At 34.3% G+C, this 16,570-nt stretch overlaps 1 protein-coding gene across 2 annotated transcripts; it reads left to right on the top strand.

Moving 5' to 3' along the window:
- The first annotated feature begins 7,084 nt into the window (after positions 1-7,084).
- LOC136202327 (subtilisin-like protease SBT6.1) lies at positions 7,085-14,939 on the top strand. Of its 2 annotated transcripts, none has more exons than XM_065992882.1 (10): positions 7,085-7,774; positions 8,223-8,348; positions 8,506-8,658; positions 8,971-9,087; positions 9,777-9,961; positions 10,842-11,105; positions 11,345-12,413; positions 13,079-13,576; positions 14,318-14,378; positions 14,478-14,939. In XM_065992882.1, exons 1-10 carry the CDS (start codon positions 7,226-7,228, stop codon positions 14,567-14,569), a joined length of 3,114 nt encoding a protein of 1,037 aa, XP_065848954.1. In that variant the 5' UTR covers positions 7,085-7,225; the 3' UTR covers positions 14,570-14,939. The 2 variants fall into 2 exon arrangements, with proteins under 2 accessions (XP_065848954.1, XP_065848953.1); XM_065992881.1 differs by having other exon boundaries at positions 8,220-8,348.
- Positions 14,940-16,570: the final 1,631 nt, after the last annotated feature.

Below are 16,570 nucleotides of genomic sequence, written 5' to 3'. Positions count from 1 at the left end.
TAAAGCCCTATTTACATTTATTTAGCGCAGGAAAAGACATTTTTACCCCCGGAAAACCTAGGTTAGCTGCTTGCGACTATAAATAGGCAGCTTAACTCAGTTTTCGAGGATTACACACCGTATTATTTTCTTGTATCAGTTCTACATAGTTTTAGCTTTAGATTTCAGTTAAACTTCGTAGTCAGATTTAATTTTGTTGAAGAACAGCTCAACGGGTGGAGGATCTACCTGCTTTGTTATACTGTAATCAGAAAACGGGTTTTAGAATTTCTTTCTCTTTCCTAGGGATGGCAACGGGTAGGGTACCCGCGGGTAATGTCATTCTCAAACCCTTACCCTTTTATTTTTTAATTACCCGTACCCGTCTCATTACTCTAACGGGTATACATTTTACATCCCATACCATTCCCATTTAATTCGCGGGTACCCGCGGGTACCCTTACCCGTTAAAAATCAATAAATAAATAAAATATTACAAATTTAACAAACTATAAATTTAATAAATCATCAATCTAAAAATTGAATAAATTGAACCTTAATTAATAAGAATAAAGTAGCTTAGTGATATCACCCAATTGTTGAAAAATAAATGGTTGGGGTTTAAATTTCACGTCTTGCATCTAAAAAACAATGATATTTATTAATATAATTTTTTTTTAATGACGGGTAACGGGTACCGGGTACCCTAGGGGGTATTCCCATACCCATCCCATTACCCTAACAGGTAATAGTTTTGATCCCATACCCGTCCCATACCCTTTTATACAGGGTACGGGTAGTCCTATTAGGGTTGGGTAGTGCCGGGTACCCACGGGTACACTACCCGTTGCCATCCCTACTCTTTCCCTTTATCTCAATTTACGTATTAATCAAAGTATGCCTTCATTTATTCCCTTTTGCATTATAATTGTGATGAGTTTGTCTATGAACTAATCCCCATCCAATCTAGGATGGGGATGAAATTGGTTTAATTGCTATGAATGTTTAGGGTTTGAGAATTGGCTTTTGATTCGATCAATTTATGCATGCTTTATGCCTAGGTAATGTTAGGAACATGATTAATTGCTAGAATGAGCATTGATAATGATCAACTAGCGCGTTTATGTATATAATGTGCCTAATGCCTGTAACCTTGACATTAGCTAGATAATAGATAGATGGATTCTTGACCATGGAATAATCTATACCGAATTTGCATTAACCTGACTTCACTAGAGACCACTAGGAATGAGGCTTTGTGGTTGGGCTACGGCTTTAGCCTTAGTTGCCAAGAAACCTAATGCTTTGCATGACCTAGGGTATATGCCTAATCAAGCCGTCACCCGAATGCATGTGAATAGGAAGGGCAATACTGATCACATTAGTCCTTCACTTAGGGCAATTACCTTCAATCTTTAGTCGAACTTGAACCTGAACCCCTATAAGCTCATTCATAGAGATTAACCAATGGATTCCCCTTTCTAGGTTGTGCCTACCATTAACCACAATCCACCCTGCGGCTAGTTCTGTTTACTGTTTTCTTAGTTTAGTTATTTATTTTATTAGTTTAAACACCAAATTGCTTTTCAACCCTGCTAAACAGATAAATTACCAATTAATTAAACTAATTAGGTTAGTAGTCCTTGTGGTTCGATCTCGTGCTTAAGCACTGTATTACTTGTTGCGATAGAATACACCTGTCCTATTTATTGCTATATACTTTACGAGCATCACGTCCTTCTCACAAAACGTGAGATATACATCCCACTTTCAATATCCAAAATGATAAAAACAAGTAAAACAATGATTATTAAACAAAACAAGGGTGACTCTTATTCTCATAGATTTGTTTATGTATGGGGATATGATCGAGTTTAATAGATTTACACTTAAAAATACCCAATCTAAGTCGGTCCATCCCACTATGAATTTACATGAGTTCAGACTTGATTCTTGGGGGAAAATCAGCCAACACACCAACCCTTTCCAATTACAAACCATCACCAAATGCCACTCATGTGACTGATATCTACTCGTGTTACATTGTCCACCAATTATCTCAACATTTACAAGACCCTACTTCTCATGACCTTCAAAGAGCATATTGTGTTCTCATATACCTTAAAAGCAAGCTCTAGGTCAAGGTCTTTTTTCCCAACCAACTCCACTCCTACACTTAAGCTTTTTTCTTTGATGTTGATTGGGCCACCTGCACCAAAATAAGACGTTCTATACAGCTTTTTGCATATTATTGGGCCATTCTCTTATATCTTGGAAATCCAAGAAACAAACAACTATTTCCAAAAGTTCATCCAAGGTAGAGTACAAGGCGTTGGCTACTTGTGTGACATTCAGTGGCTATTATATTTGCTTGGGGATTTTCATCTTATATTTCGTTCACCTGCAGTCCTTTACTGTGACAAACAAGCTGCCCTGCATATTGCTTATAATCCAGTCTTCCATGAGCACATAAAACACATCGATATTGACTGCCATTCGATGCGTGAGAAGGTTCAAAACAAGATTGCACTCTTACTTTCTATTCGATCCTATAATCAACTTGCTAACCTCTTCAACCAAGCTCAACACTTTCCTGCATTTGGAACTTCTAACCACAAGCTTGGCCTGTTAAACATCTACATGCCACGCTGGGGAAGAATATGCTAAACTCAGTCTAACTACATTAGGCCCAAAAATACAAACCGATACTTAACAAAATGAACAATTGTAATTAGTTATATTAACATGGAGATATTAAATATCTCGGACAAATGTGATTCATTTTTCTGCCATCGCACACCTTGTGTGATTTCTTTTGCATTTATATGATTGTTGCTCATCAATGAGCTAATCAAGGAAGAAGATAAAAATTTTTTCAATTGATTTTATGAAAGTTGTCTCTATTATTTCTCGTTTTGATTCTCCGCTTTCTCATGTCGGAATATGTTTAGAAGCATTCAACGGTTGATTTTCGGTTTTTAGAGTATTAAGGCTTGCCACATCTTCAGGAAATATAAAAAGCAACTAATTCTCTAACATGTGTTACTTATGACTTCCCGTTGGATGTTCATCGTCTTGATTCTCCCAACGATCAAATTAGGGAGTTGCTATTGACTAATCCTCCCACTAATTAGTTGGGGCGTTAGCTCTTCCGATGATGATTCCTCAGTTTTTTTTATTGCTGCTTTTGTTTTGTTATTTTTTTCTTCATTTTTTTTAAATAGTGGTTGATTAGAGAAATATTCTCATACAATTACAAATAGCAAGATTTCGTTAAACAAAATTAGAAAAATCCCACCCTCTCTAACAGGATCCCACTTATTACAAGTTATTTTTTTTCCTTCTAATATAATCTATACTATATATCTATACCATATATGATAGCGGAAGCAGAGATAAAAGAGGAGAAGTGTTTTAGAGGCCTTTTTGATGAGTTTTCAACGTAGTAAAAATCAAAATTAAAAAGATTTAATTAATTAAAAATAACATATTTATATTTATAATATATTAAACAATTACTAGCTCATTAATTAAAATAATAAAAAAAAGTAAGAGTTACAGGAAGATAAAAAAACACAAATCAAAAGAAATCCAAAAGTCACAAATAAACTTCTATATAAAGCATGATAGATAGTATTCCACCATTATATTCATTTGCCATGATAGATAGTATTATATTTCTGAAGGTAATTATTCGATTTTTTTTTCATATGTTGTAGTTATTTTTTTTCTCAATTGTGTTTTTGTTTTATTTTTATTAAACAATAGTTGTTATAATTTCATCTTTCGGATCCATTTATGTCGTTACCCAGGTTCTATACCTCTCGCTACCTTATCTATGTTTTCTTTTTTTCATATGTTGTAGTTATTTTGTTCTCAATTGTGTTGTTGTTTTATTTTTATTAAACAATAGTTGTTATAGTTTCATCTTTCGGATCCATTTCTGCCATTACCCAGGTTCTATACCTCTCGCTATCTTATCTATGTTTTTTTTGGCTTTTTTTTCAAACTGATATGTCCAATTAAAGAAATCCGATAGAAATAGAAGATGCATGGACAACTAAAATCGGAAAACATAAAAGTGTCAAAAATTACAAGAAATTTTTATGTTTCTCAAGGTAATTATTCGATTTTTTTCGTATGTTGTAGTTATTTTTGTTCTCAATTGTGTTGTTGTTTTATTTTTATTAAACAATAATTGTTATAGTTTCATTTTTCAGAGATGAAATTCCATTTTTATCGTTACTCAGGTTCCATACCTCTCGCTACCTTATCCATGTTTTCTATTTTATTTCTTTTTTTTTTTCAAAATGACTAAAATAAAGATTTTGTTTATTTGCATTCTTTTTTAGTATATGTTGCTATGTGTTATCGTTTCGATTGTTAACTCTAACTAAAATTTAGATTTTCGGTTTTATATGAACTCATTTTTTAGCTTTAATTGAAGTTAGATTAATTTTTCTAATTCGAAACCTGTTGAAATCCATTCATTTTTTTTAGTTTGAGTTTATCCAACTGATATGGATTGTATTTTTTATTTTTATATATTTTGGTACAAATAGATATAAAGTTTCACACAATAGTTGTTTATTGAAGTTGGAGACATATTGAATAAAATATTAAAGAGGTATTGAAATATTATACTTACAATGAAGTTTATTTCAATTATAAATTATGTTATATTATTATTATTATAAAAAGTTATTTTTTCTCAGTTCTCTAGACAAAGAGATTGTAAGTGTCTAATACACTTGATAAGATGTTTATTCTTGAAGAATTTGGATTATGCTAGATATAAATTCAAAATGAAGGTAAATAAAAATAAATTTTGATGCTCAAAATCCTAAAAATGTACATTAATTATAGGATATTGAGATAATTGCTTTTGCAACATTGACTTATATAGTTTTTAACTATTATATTATGGTTTGTACAAAATTGTTACTATTTCAAGAGTTTTAACATATGAAAATGAAACATGATCATAGAACATTGTTGGAAAATATCAATTAAAAAATAATATTATTTGAATATCTTCAAATTCTCAAATATTGAGCATAATGATTCTAATTAATAGAATTAATTTCACATATTAAACGTTTTTTTTTGTACTGGGTGGTTACAATTGCGATTTAATTCTATTTAACTAAAATTAATTTATGGACTTAATACTTCATTAAGAAAAAATAAAAATTTTAATTAATGGGCAAAAAATATTTCCACTCTCCTCTTTATATCCTTATAGCTTGACATTTTCTCTTATTTTCGAAAAAAAACGAGAGGAAAATAGTTCTCTCCTAATTATCTTTTTTGTCCCTTCATTTTTGTTTTCTATTCTTTTGTTTGTTTTTCTTGCTTACGAAATTTAAGAATATATAATTATTAGAAAATAGTAATGAAGTCAAATAAGTGATATATGCGAGCGTGGCTGATATTCTATACAATGAAAGAATGAAGAACAAATTGATTGAATGTCTTGATGAGATATTACGAGATGAAAATATGAGAAATCACCACTTTAAGCTGATTCAACTGGATATATTAGGTTATTATAGCAGAATGAATAATTGAATTCGAATATGTGATCATGAAAATTCCATGAAGTAAAATAATTATCATCAAGATGAATTTGTATCTAATTTTTATTAATTTTATTTTTTTATATATAACATATTGAATTGATAAAATTTCTTTAGGCGCAACATTAGAAAAGTATTGATTGTAACAATTTATAACATAATATATTGATGTTGCTTCCATTTTAACATAGATTGTAATTCTTTTGTATCATAGATAAAATATTTAATTTTAATTGTAGTTTAATTCAATTTTTGTTTAAAATAGATTGTAATTCTTTTGTATCGTAAATATAATATTTAATTTTAATTATAGTTTAATTCAATTTTTGAGTTTTCATTATATTCTAATATATTTTTTTAATTAATCTCCTATTTTATTATTATTGTTTCACAAAATTCCAGTTATAAAAAAATATGAAAATTTATTAAAATTACTAAAAAGTACAAATCATTGAATTTTGTAAAAATAAATAAATCATTCACCTTTAATTAAAATTCTATAAAAAATTAATCAATTATTTTTAAAATTAATTTAATTTGAATTATCAATAAAAAAAATATATTAATTTCAAATATACATAATATAAAAAAATTTCATAGCATGATATAAAATTACTTAAAAGTAAATATGTCAATTTATTTATTTATTTATCTAAATTATATAAAAGTTTCATATCCCGTGCATCGCATGGGTTTTCGACTAGTCGAATATAATTATGGAAATTTATATTTTAGATTAATTGTTTTACTCTAAAAATTAAGGGTTAAGGTGCAAAAATACCCCTAACGTTTTGGGTCAGGAGCAATTTTACCCTTAACGTCTAAAATGGTGCAATTTTACCCCTAACGTTGGAAGCCAAGAGCAATTTTACCCCTAACGTTGATAAATTGGGTCAATTTCAGACACTGTTATAAAACACAGATATTTTTGTTCATTATTCTGCATCAATTACATAAGAATTCATTCTAAAAAAAAGGATTTCATGTTTTTTATAATTTAATAATAGAATTTGAGATTAATATTTATAAATTCGGTAGATTTTTTGAATTTTTTTTGTCTAATCCGTACAAAAAGACAATATATTTTTTTTATTTTTTTCACATCCCAACGAATGTTTGTGATTTGTTATTGATAAAATGACACACGTATAAAGTGTAGATAACAAGATTTATGATCGAGAAGACAGTTTGATGAATTATTTCTCAAATTGACCCAATTTATTAACGTTAGAGGTAAAATTGCTCTTGGCTACTAACGTTAGGGGTCAAATTGCACCATTTTAAACGTTAGGGGTAAAATTGCTCCTGACCCAAAACGTTAAGGGTATTTTTGCACCTTAACCCAAAAATTAATATAGTCCATACTCCATATATGGAAAATAGAGAAACTTTTGTGTACTTATTGAAGTTGCACGCGTTGTTTATGGTTACGACTTCGCTAGTTAGTTAGAAGGAAGGCCACGTGGTAAAAACGACATACCATCCCAAACGACAAAAACTTCCTCCTACTTAAACCAGCAAAAATGGAGAAAATAAACTCAACTCCACAAACACAGAAAATATAGAAAATCTCCGATTCACCAAATTGATTATCGCTTTTTCTACCAGATGCAGGAAATTTCCCGCCAAATCAAACTACCATTAACAACCTCACTTCCCAAATCGCCATGATCAGGCATCATCAAACCTCAACACTACTTCCTTTGGTATCCGCCATCTTCATAGTTGTCATCTCCCTCTTCGTCTTCCATTTTCGTACTCCCTCTCAGAAAACCCTAACCCTTACCCCTCAGAACGGGATTCAAAACCAAACCAGTAGCACACCCAGGTACATAGTCCGTTTCAAGGAGTATAGAAAGGCTGAGCATCACCGGGAGTATCTGGAGTCTAAAGTTAAATCGGCGGGCTGGCAATGGGTCGAGAGGCGGAATCCGGCTATGAAGTACGCGACGGATTTTGGTCTTGTGGAGATCGACGAATTCCGGAGGGATGTATTGATTGGGGAGATTGGGAGATTATTGATGGTTAAGGATGTGAATGTGGATGTGAGCTATAAAAGGGATTTGCTAGGTGGTAATGATGGTGGTGCCTTTGTGAATGAGAAGAAACGACCTGGGAAGATATTCACTTCGATGTCGTTTAGCGAAGGAGAGCATCTTGGGGTGGCGGCGACCAGTGAATCTCCGATTGATTGGGGACGCCATCTTTTGATGCAGGTATTAAGGCTCTCTTTTGGCATTTTACTTATTTCTTTAGTTATTTTGGTCTCCTTTTTCGTCTCTTTGCTTCATAAAAACCAAATTAAATGCAATTTTGGGATGGGCTCTAATAAAGGGTGTCTACCCTTCATTCCATGATGAAACATGGCCTGTTTATCCTCAAATTGACTTAAATTTAATGCAATTGTGGTGTTCAGATCCGACAGGAAAGTAACTAATTTTATTTACGGAAAATGGATAAACTCCTTAGAAGCAATTCTGATTACGAGCTGATGCTCCACATGCGTCATGCGCAACATTTTAATCACTTCTTTTTGTGTCTGTTGTAACTGAATAGAACATGGAGTATCACCTTTACAGGGACTTGATGTGTAAACTTTTCTATTTGGATTTTTATCTTTTATTTGGTTCACTTGCTTATAGTATTTGTATTCTGGTCCAGAAGTCACAGATCACTTCCTTGTTTGGGGCAGAAGCTTTGTGGTCGAAAGGACACACTGGTGTTAAAGTTAAAATGGCAATTTTTGACACTGGAATTCGATCTGATCACCCACATTTCCGTAATATTAAGGTATAACATTATCTGTGCGAGTGGGAAATGTATTTCTATACATTTCTGTTCATCTTCGTATTTAAGTGTGCTGATGTCCTTGATGAGGGAAACTACTATCCACTTCAAGTTTTTGGTTAAGTGCCAATCTTGGTATTCACCCTTGATATGTTTTCAGGAGCGAACAAACTGGACCAATGAGGATACTTTGAATGACAATCTTGGACATGGAACTTTTGTTGCTGGTGTCGTTGCAGGTCAAAATGCAGAATGTCTTGGTTTTGCACCAGATACAGAGATTCATGCATTTCGTGTGTTTACGGATGCACAGGTAATGATTGTTAGAAGTTCAAATAATTTACTAGCTTGAGAGTTTGCTTTTGCATGTCATTTGTTGGATTTACTTCTTAATACAGTTAACAAGGACACATGTAAACACAAAGAAGATTAATGCGGATTTTTGAACATTATAATTAGTCCAAAGTATCATTTAAAGCTAATGGAAAAACTATGATTTGGCAATACTGAGAGTTTTTATTTGCTCTAACTTTCAACTTTCATTTAAATGTATTTTCCTTTTCACTTTTTATTCATTCTATAAATTTGGTAAGATTATGAGAAATATGTCTTCAGCCTATTGCAGGTATCCTATACATCATGGTTCCTTGATGCATTTAACTATGCTATTGCTACCCATATGGATGTGCTAAATTTGAGTATAGGTGGCCCTGATTACTTGGATCTTCCATTTGTTGAGAAGGTGAGACTTCTGTTGCCTTCCTATTGTATCTTAACTTGACATTACAAACATGATGATCTTGCTTGGTCTACAAAAACCAGACCCTGGTTTTTGAAGTCAATGAATGTGATTGTTGCTAACATATGTTTCCATATGAAGGGATACTTTTTGTCTTGCAGGATTTACTATTACTTACAGGTTACATCATATCCAATTAGTGCAGGGAATATTTTTTTTCTAAGTCAGATAGTTTGTCACTAAACTTTCATTCAAACTCTTGTGCTTGCAACTTTTGGGGGCTCATTTTAGGGTTAATTACTATATGTCCCATGAGGTTTGACCAGAAGTACTAGCAATTCTTTCTACTTTTACAATCATATTATGATCTTCCTGAGTTTTTAATTTACTATTTTCTGTAAGCTTTAGTCAAATTAAGTTCTATAGATGTCAGAATATGATTTTAAAGATATAAGAATCTGGTGGTGGTTATGACCGCTGCTCAAGGTATGTGGTAACTTGATTATTTTTTAGTACTTGAACTTTACATAGATACTAGATGGAGGCAACTCTTTAGGGTTTTTGCATCCAGCATCTAGTTAAAGCAATCTCGCGATTAATAATGGTAATACAATATCCATAGGGGATATATATAACCATTTATGTTATTAATGCTCTGAATCCCTCTAACTTAGTATTAACTGATTTGCCAGATTTGGGAAATAACAGCTAATAATATTATTATGGTTTCTGCTATTGGAAATGATGGACCACTTTATGGAACTTTAAACAACCCAGCGGACCAAAGTGATGTTATTGGTGTTGGTGGCATAGATTACAGCGATCACATGGCCCCATTTTCTTCCCGTGGCATGAGTACCTGGGAGATTCCTCATGGGTAAGACGTTTTTCCTTTTTTTTTTCTTTACAGCTTTTAATTTATATTATTGAATTTTTGAACTGTTATAGCTATCTTTGGACTTTATAAGTTTTCATTGAAGATCATATAAAGTTTCTACCTTGGTCTTCGCCTATATATGCACCGAACAAATTTATTGGAGGCTTCTAAACTTTGATTGCAGGCTTGTAGCTCTCATGTATATTAATCATGCATTCCCTAGAATTACTAGTATATTAATCATGCATTCCCTAGAATTTTATCCAAACTTTGATTGCAGGCTTGTAGCTCTCATATGAGGCCTGTTTCCAGTCGTGGTCGTAAGAAACAACCTTCCATGTGCATTGGTGGGTTGTACTTCTGTGTCTGATATTCAGTGCAAGTGTGGGACTAGGAGGTGAATTGGTTTTCACCCCTTCTTTAATGTATGCACCTCCTTAGCCTGGGCCTTTGATCCTGGTGCTGTCCAACCACCTTCCACATGCTTTGTTGGGTTCTGCTTCTGTGTCAGTTATCTGATCTTCAGTGGGGGCAGGGCAAGAATGGAAAATGATGTCCATTCCCTCTTTGATGGATGCACCTCCTTAGCCTTGACATGAAATTTCCTCCTCTTGCCTGTCAGATAAACAATCTATTTATTTAGCCTTTGGTCGGATTTGTGATCCCTTCTCTCTTTTACAATGCTCCATCAGCTTGCTCAAATTGAAAATAGTATTTACTGTGACTGTAAAATCCTTATATGCACATTTAATGAGATTGACTAATTGACTTGTTTGCATCTTTTGTCATTTATTTTTCAATGATGCTATATGTTTTCACAGTATATCATATTTTTGGGATTGCTCTGGATTGACATACTTCATGTAAATTTCTGGTCTAGTTATGGACGTGTGAAGCCAGATATTGTTGCATACGGGCGGGATATCATGGGATCCAAGATCAGTACTGGTTGTAAAAGTTTATCTGGAACTAGTGTAGCAAGCCCTGTAGTTGCTGGTGTGGTCTGCCTGCTTGTCAGTGTTATCCCTGAAGAAAGTCGTAAGGCCATCCTAAATCCTGCAAGCATGAAACAAGCACTGGTTGAAGGGGCAGCCAAGCTTACTGGTCCTAATATGTATGAGCAAGGTGCAGGAAGAGTTGATCTGTATGTTATCCTACTTTTCTTAGAATTTACTGGTTTTTTCTTTTTCTGTTATTAGGCTGCTTCTTGTTCTTGCTCTTTGTTTTAAGAGCTTTGTGGTATCTGAGATTCACGGCCCTACCTTAGAGAGGCTGTTCTTTAGAAAATCATGAAGATCAGTTCCCAATCCTCTGTCGTTCTATTGTTACCATCTGCTTGTTTTATGTCGTATAATTACTTCCAATACTTATCTCCTTTGTCAGGTTAGAATCATATGAGATCCTAAAGAGCTACCGACCTCGGGCAAGTATCTTCCCTAGTGTTCTTGATTTTTCTGATTGCCCTTATTCCTGGCCCTTCTGCCGTCAGCCGCTTTATGCAGGTGCAATGCCAGTTATGTTCAATGCTACCATACTGAATGGAATGGGTGTCATTGGTTACATTAAAAGTCCACCAACATGGCATCCTTTGAATGAAGATGGAAATCTTCTAAACATTCGCTTCACATATTCGGACATCATTTGGCCATGGACTGGTTATTTAGCTTTGCACATGCAAATTAAGGAAGAAGGTACTCAGTTTTCTGGAGAGATTGAGGGTAATGTAACAATTACTGTCTACAGTCCCCCAGCCCCAGGTGAGAAGGGTCCTCGAAATAGCACTTGTGTGCTTCAACTGAAATTAAAGGTGATTCCAACCCCGGCAAGATCAAAGCGGATTTTGTGGGACCAATATCATAGCATCAAATATCCTCCTGGGTATATTCCGAGAGACTCTCTAGATGTTCGTAATGATATTCTTGATTGGCATGGGGATCACCTTCATACAAATTATCATATCATGTTCAACATGCTACGAGATGCTGGATATTATGTTGAAACTCTTGGTTCGCCTTTCACTTGCTTTGATGCCCGCCAATATGGAACACTTCTGCTCGTGGATCTTGAAGATGAGTACTTCGAAGAAGAAATTGAAAAATTGAGAAATGATGTTATTAGTACTGGATTAGGGTTAGCTGTATTTGCTGAATGGTATAATGTGGATACAATGGTGAAGATGAGATTCTTCGATGATAATACACGGAGCTGGTGGACTCCTGTTACTGGCGGTGCAAATGTTCCAGCATTAAATGACCTTCTGGCCCCTTTCGGGATAGCTTTTGGAGATAAGATCCTGAATGGTGATTATTCTATTGACGGGGAGCAAAGTCGATATGCATCTGGAACTGATATTGTGAGGTTTCCAAGAGGTGGATATGTGCACAAATTTCCATTCCTGGATAGCTCAGAGAGCGGAGCCACTCAGAACGTACTGGCTTCTGGCATGAACAAGGTGATGAAGCTTTTTAAGTCATTTATCCTGTGCTATATTGTCACTGCTATGTTTTTGATATCAAGCAGGATGCTAGTATGTATGATACTTATATACCCGTGTCAACTAATATCAACATTCATGTTTGTATCTTTAGAATCCTATGGAGCTAGATTCATCAGAAACTTTTTTACTAAATTTGAAGTGAATTAAAGAAAAAATAGAATTCAGATGCCTATAATATATGCTATGCATCTGATATAGGGTTTCATCTAATATCAACATGAGAAATGGGTTGCCTGGGACTCGAACCCGGGACTGGTTGGATAGAGTAGAAATATTTTTCTTGTAAAAAAATAGGTAAAAAAACCCCTCTCCAAGATGTTTTGCATTTTTCATTGAACATGGCTTTCCTTGTGTATACGTCTAAAACTTAGTTCCCTTCCTAGACAAACCAATGGTGTTTTGGACTTTGATTCTGCATGATCAACTAAGAAATGCTGACAGTTGTCTCTTTCCTGCCATCACTTATGTTTTGAAAAATACCTTCTCGCATTCTTGAATCTATTTGTTTCTATAGCATTTCATGAGTAGTTGGGCCCTTCCAAGATATATGTAACATTTAGTTCTCTTTCACCAAAGAATCTGTATAGTGTATATGACTTCTTATTGTTGATACTATGCAGGCAGACTCTCCAATCCTTGGCCTTGTGGGGATAGGTGAAGGTCGTATTGGTGTTTACGGGGATTCCAATTGTTTGGATAGCAGTCATATGGTTACTAATTGTTACTGGCTTTTGAAGAAAATATTAGACTTCACCAGTAGAAAGATTACTGATCCTTTGCTCTTTTCTGAATCTGTTAAGCTTAACGCAGCCCTATATATAGATGACAACCAATTACCTTCCCGAAGGACTGATGTGAATTTCTCTTCTTATTCTGCTGTTGTGAGTAGAGATTTGATGTGCAGAAGTGATTCTAGATTTGAAGTTTGGGGAACTAAGGGGTATGATCTGCACGTTAGGGGAAGGAATAAAAGACTTCCAGGCTATCCTTTTATAGATTTGGTGAAAGGTTTGAACATTAGTGTTGACACTTCCAATTCGAGGCGTCCAAAGGTTACAGAGAAAAGTAATGGCGACTCGTTGGGAAATAGTTATTGGAGTATGCTCTACGGTGATGAGGTACGATGTATTCCTTCTCTTGAAAGTCTTAGTTTTGTTTAGAGGTGGCAATTGTGTACACAACCCAACAACATGACACGGACTTAGGGTTAGTGTTTTATTAAACAGCTAATAGGTCACAGTCGGGTCGACACGAAATTGGCACTCAAATTTTTGGGTGGATTAGTGTTTGACTTGCTACCTCGAAAATGACACCAATGTTTAAAATTATTATTATATACTCCCACGTTTTTTCATGTCCCTTAACAGACCTAATAAAATTACAAGTGATCTTTGGACACGACTTGAAAATCCCATATTTTCATATTTCAACCTTAACTGAGATAGTAAAATTACTTGTGATCTGTAAACACATTACTATCCAACATAATATTCAGGTCAGGGTCTTATAAATAGATTTTTGGTCAAACTTTCGAATTAAAAAATGACATAAATATTTAGAAGTATTAATATATCCTCTTACATTTTTCAATGGCACCATTCATATAAGTAGTAAAATAACATGTGACTCCCAAACACGACATGAACCATTTGGGTTGACATTATTGTGACGCAAATTTTTTGGGTTGGCTTAGGGTTGACTCATTTGAAATTAAACCGATAATTGACACGACGAGCACGACCCAGTTACACAAATTCTCACTCCTAGTTTTGTTTATGGTGATTTTTATATCTCAGTACCTTAATAATATATTTTTTTTTTTTGTCGTAAGATTTACTAACCCACTCATCTTATTGCAGCTTGATGTGCCTGTTCTATTTGCTAGTCATTGGCTTATACATGCTACTGTGGTTGTTGCTGGTTTGTGAAATCATCTCATAGTTTATTACAATCTCCTACTGAAGATTTTGAATGTCTTTTTGCACTTTGTATTCATCAGATTTGGTGTTTATTTTATAGGAGTTGTGCTGTTGCTAAGCATTTGGCGATACCGACAAAAGCGACGTAGGAAAAGGAGATCATCTGGCTCCGGTCGATTAGGCAACCTATAGTGGAGGTCAGCACAATCCATTCATCTGCTCTCCTTCTCTAACATAGTTACAAAATTGGGGACACTTACCTAGCCAACATTTAGACCCGGCTCTACCCAAACTTCTCTAGTTCATCCCAGTATTCCCTACTTGTCTGGCGGTTAAGATGATACGGATCAGCTCCTTTTTCTTGTTCTTATGTTACACAAATTTTAATGTGTTGTTGCAGGCACCATAATAGGAAATAGCTTTTTTATCTGCTAGAATTTGTACAATACTTGCTCTTGGTTTAGATGCCTGTAATGGCACACAATTTTTGACATGCAATCTTGTATTGCTTAAAAAGTTTTTCAAAGAGTAAAGGAATCATATTTCATTTGGAGATGAGCAACTTGGTGCATGCATTTTGGTTCAATCCTGTTCAATTTAGGTTTAGTTTCTGAAACTACTACACGATTTACAGAGTCAATCTTACTACATGATTTACAGAGTCAATCGGTATATGACGACCTGGTTGGCACCATTATCATTTTTATTGAGTTCATATTATATATAATTATTTGAAATATATATAACAGTTAACATCAATAGTCTACGCCTCTAACTTCATCGTTCTTGCCCAAAACAGTTAACAAAATGCAGAAAAGATAAAACAAGAAAGTACTTCTTACTCGATGTTCAATTTTTATAGCCTTTTTGGCAATGCAATGAAATGCATATTCTACATTTTTTAAGGAAAGGAACAACAAAAGAAAAGAGAGTTGCAAAGAATATGTTGGATGTTTTTAGGAGATACATTCTCAAAGTGAGAACAGGCAAAATTTACTTATAACCATTTAGTTACTTTATTCCCCTCACAGTAAGAATGAAAGAAATAGATATTTCAATTTTTATCTCGAAGTTGGCGACAATGAGAAAACCAACCAAGAAAAAGAACGATGAGGAGCATTATTCATGATGAACTCTAAAACCATTTGGGAGTCAAACTTCACAATCACACGCGGGTAGCCTTTATCTGAAGTAAGAACCAGACCAAAATAAAACTCCACCACAAACATTGAATAAATCTTAATATTCACTGCAAAACCCCAAACTCACATACCAAGAGAGTCACATACCAAACTCCATGTAGAGGCAAACTCAATCTTGCATGCTCTATTTGTATTAAGTTTAACCCAACTGTAATCGGGGGCGCCAACTGATCCAAGATAACTAAACATTGTTCTTGACATGAAATCATTAGCTTGGGTAATAGTAAAATTAATCTCATCTTGAACCTCCACAGAACTATTAAAGACTTGCTCATGACCGGACAGTCAATGCCTGCAAACACCGCACTCACACCCAGATCACCCGCCAACCAATCCTCAAGGAGGAAGAGAAAAAAGTGTCACTTTTTGACACAAACCAATTGCAGACCATCGCCCTGTAGCAGTCCTGAAATAAATGTAACTATGTTTCAACCAATCCACAAACAATGGAAGCATTCGAAATATCAAGATGTCTTTTAACTCTATTCTCATTACACACCATGTCCTTATTAGCCACGAGCCAAATGAGCACTCTTACTTTTTTCAGGACAGATGACTTCCAAATCAAGCCTCAAAGCACAATGTTGTTGTCTATGACAGGGGGCGGAGCATTTTGTAACCCAAGGCCATAGAATATTGATCAATCTGCGAAGAAGGCCAATGCCAACGATCCATTTGCATATAAGAGTGGAACATCATGAAAGACGTTATTCTAAGAATCCAAATTTGAAGCAACTTATCTCCAAAATCACTCCATTTCCGACCCCTGAACTAACTCGTGCCAAAAAGTTCGCACAGTTCTATACAGCTCGATACAAAGGGTCCTCACCAAATCAATGATACAGCCAAAATAAAGTGCGCTGCCATTTTTTTAATAATCTTCTCAATACCAATATTTTTGCCTTATTTCTACAAGTTTGGATGCATTAATGTTGGCAAAAGCCATATTTTATTTTAGTCCATATATTTTCCTTAATTTCTTTAGTAAGCC

Source organism: Euphorbia lathyris, chromosome 8 (assembly GCF_963576675.1).
Source record: "Euphorbia lathyris chromosome 8, ddEupLath1.1, whole genome shotgun sequence".
Lineage (NCBI taxonomy): Eukaryota > Viridiplantae > Streptophyta > Magnoliopsida > Malpighiales > Euphorbiaceae > Euphorbia > Euphorbia lathyris.
Note: the sequence above shows the minus strand (reverse complement) of the source record. Positions and strands in the feature narration are given on the sequence as shown.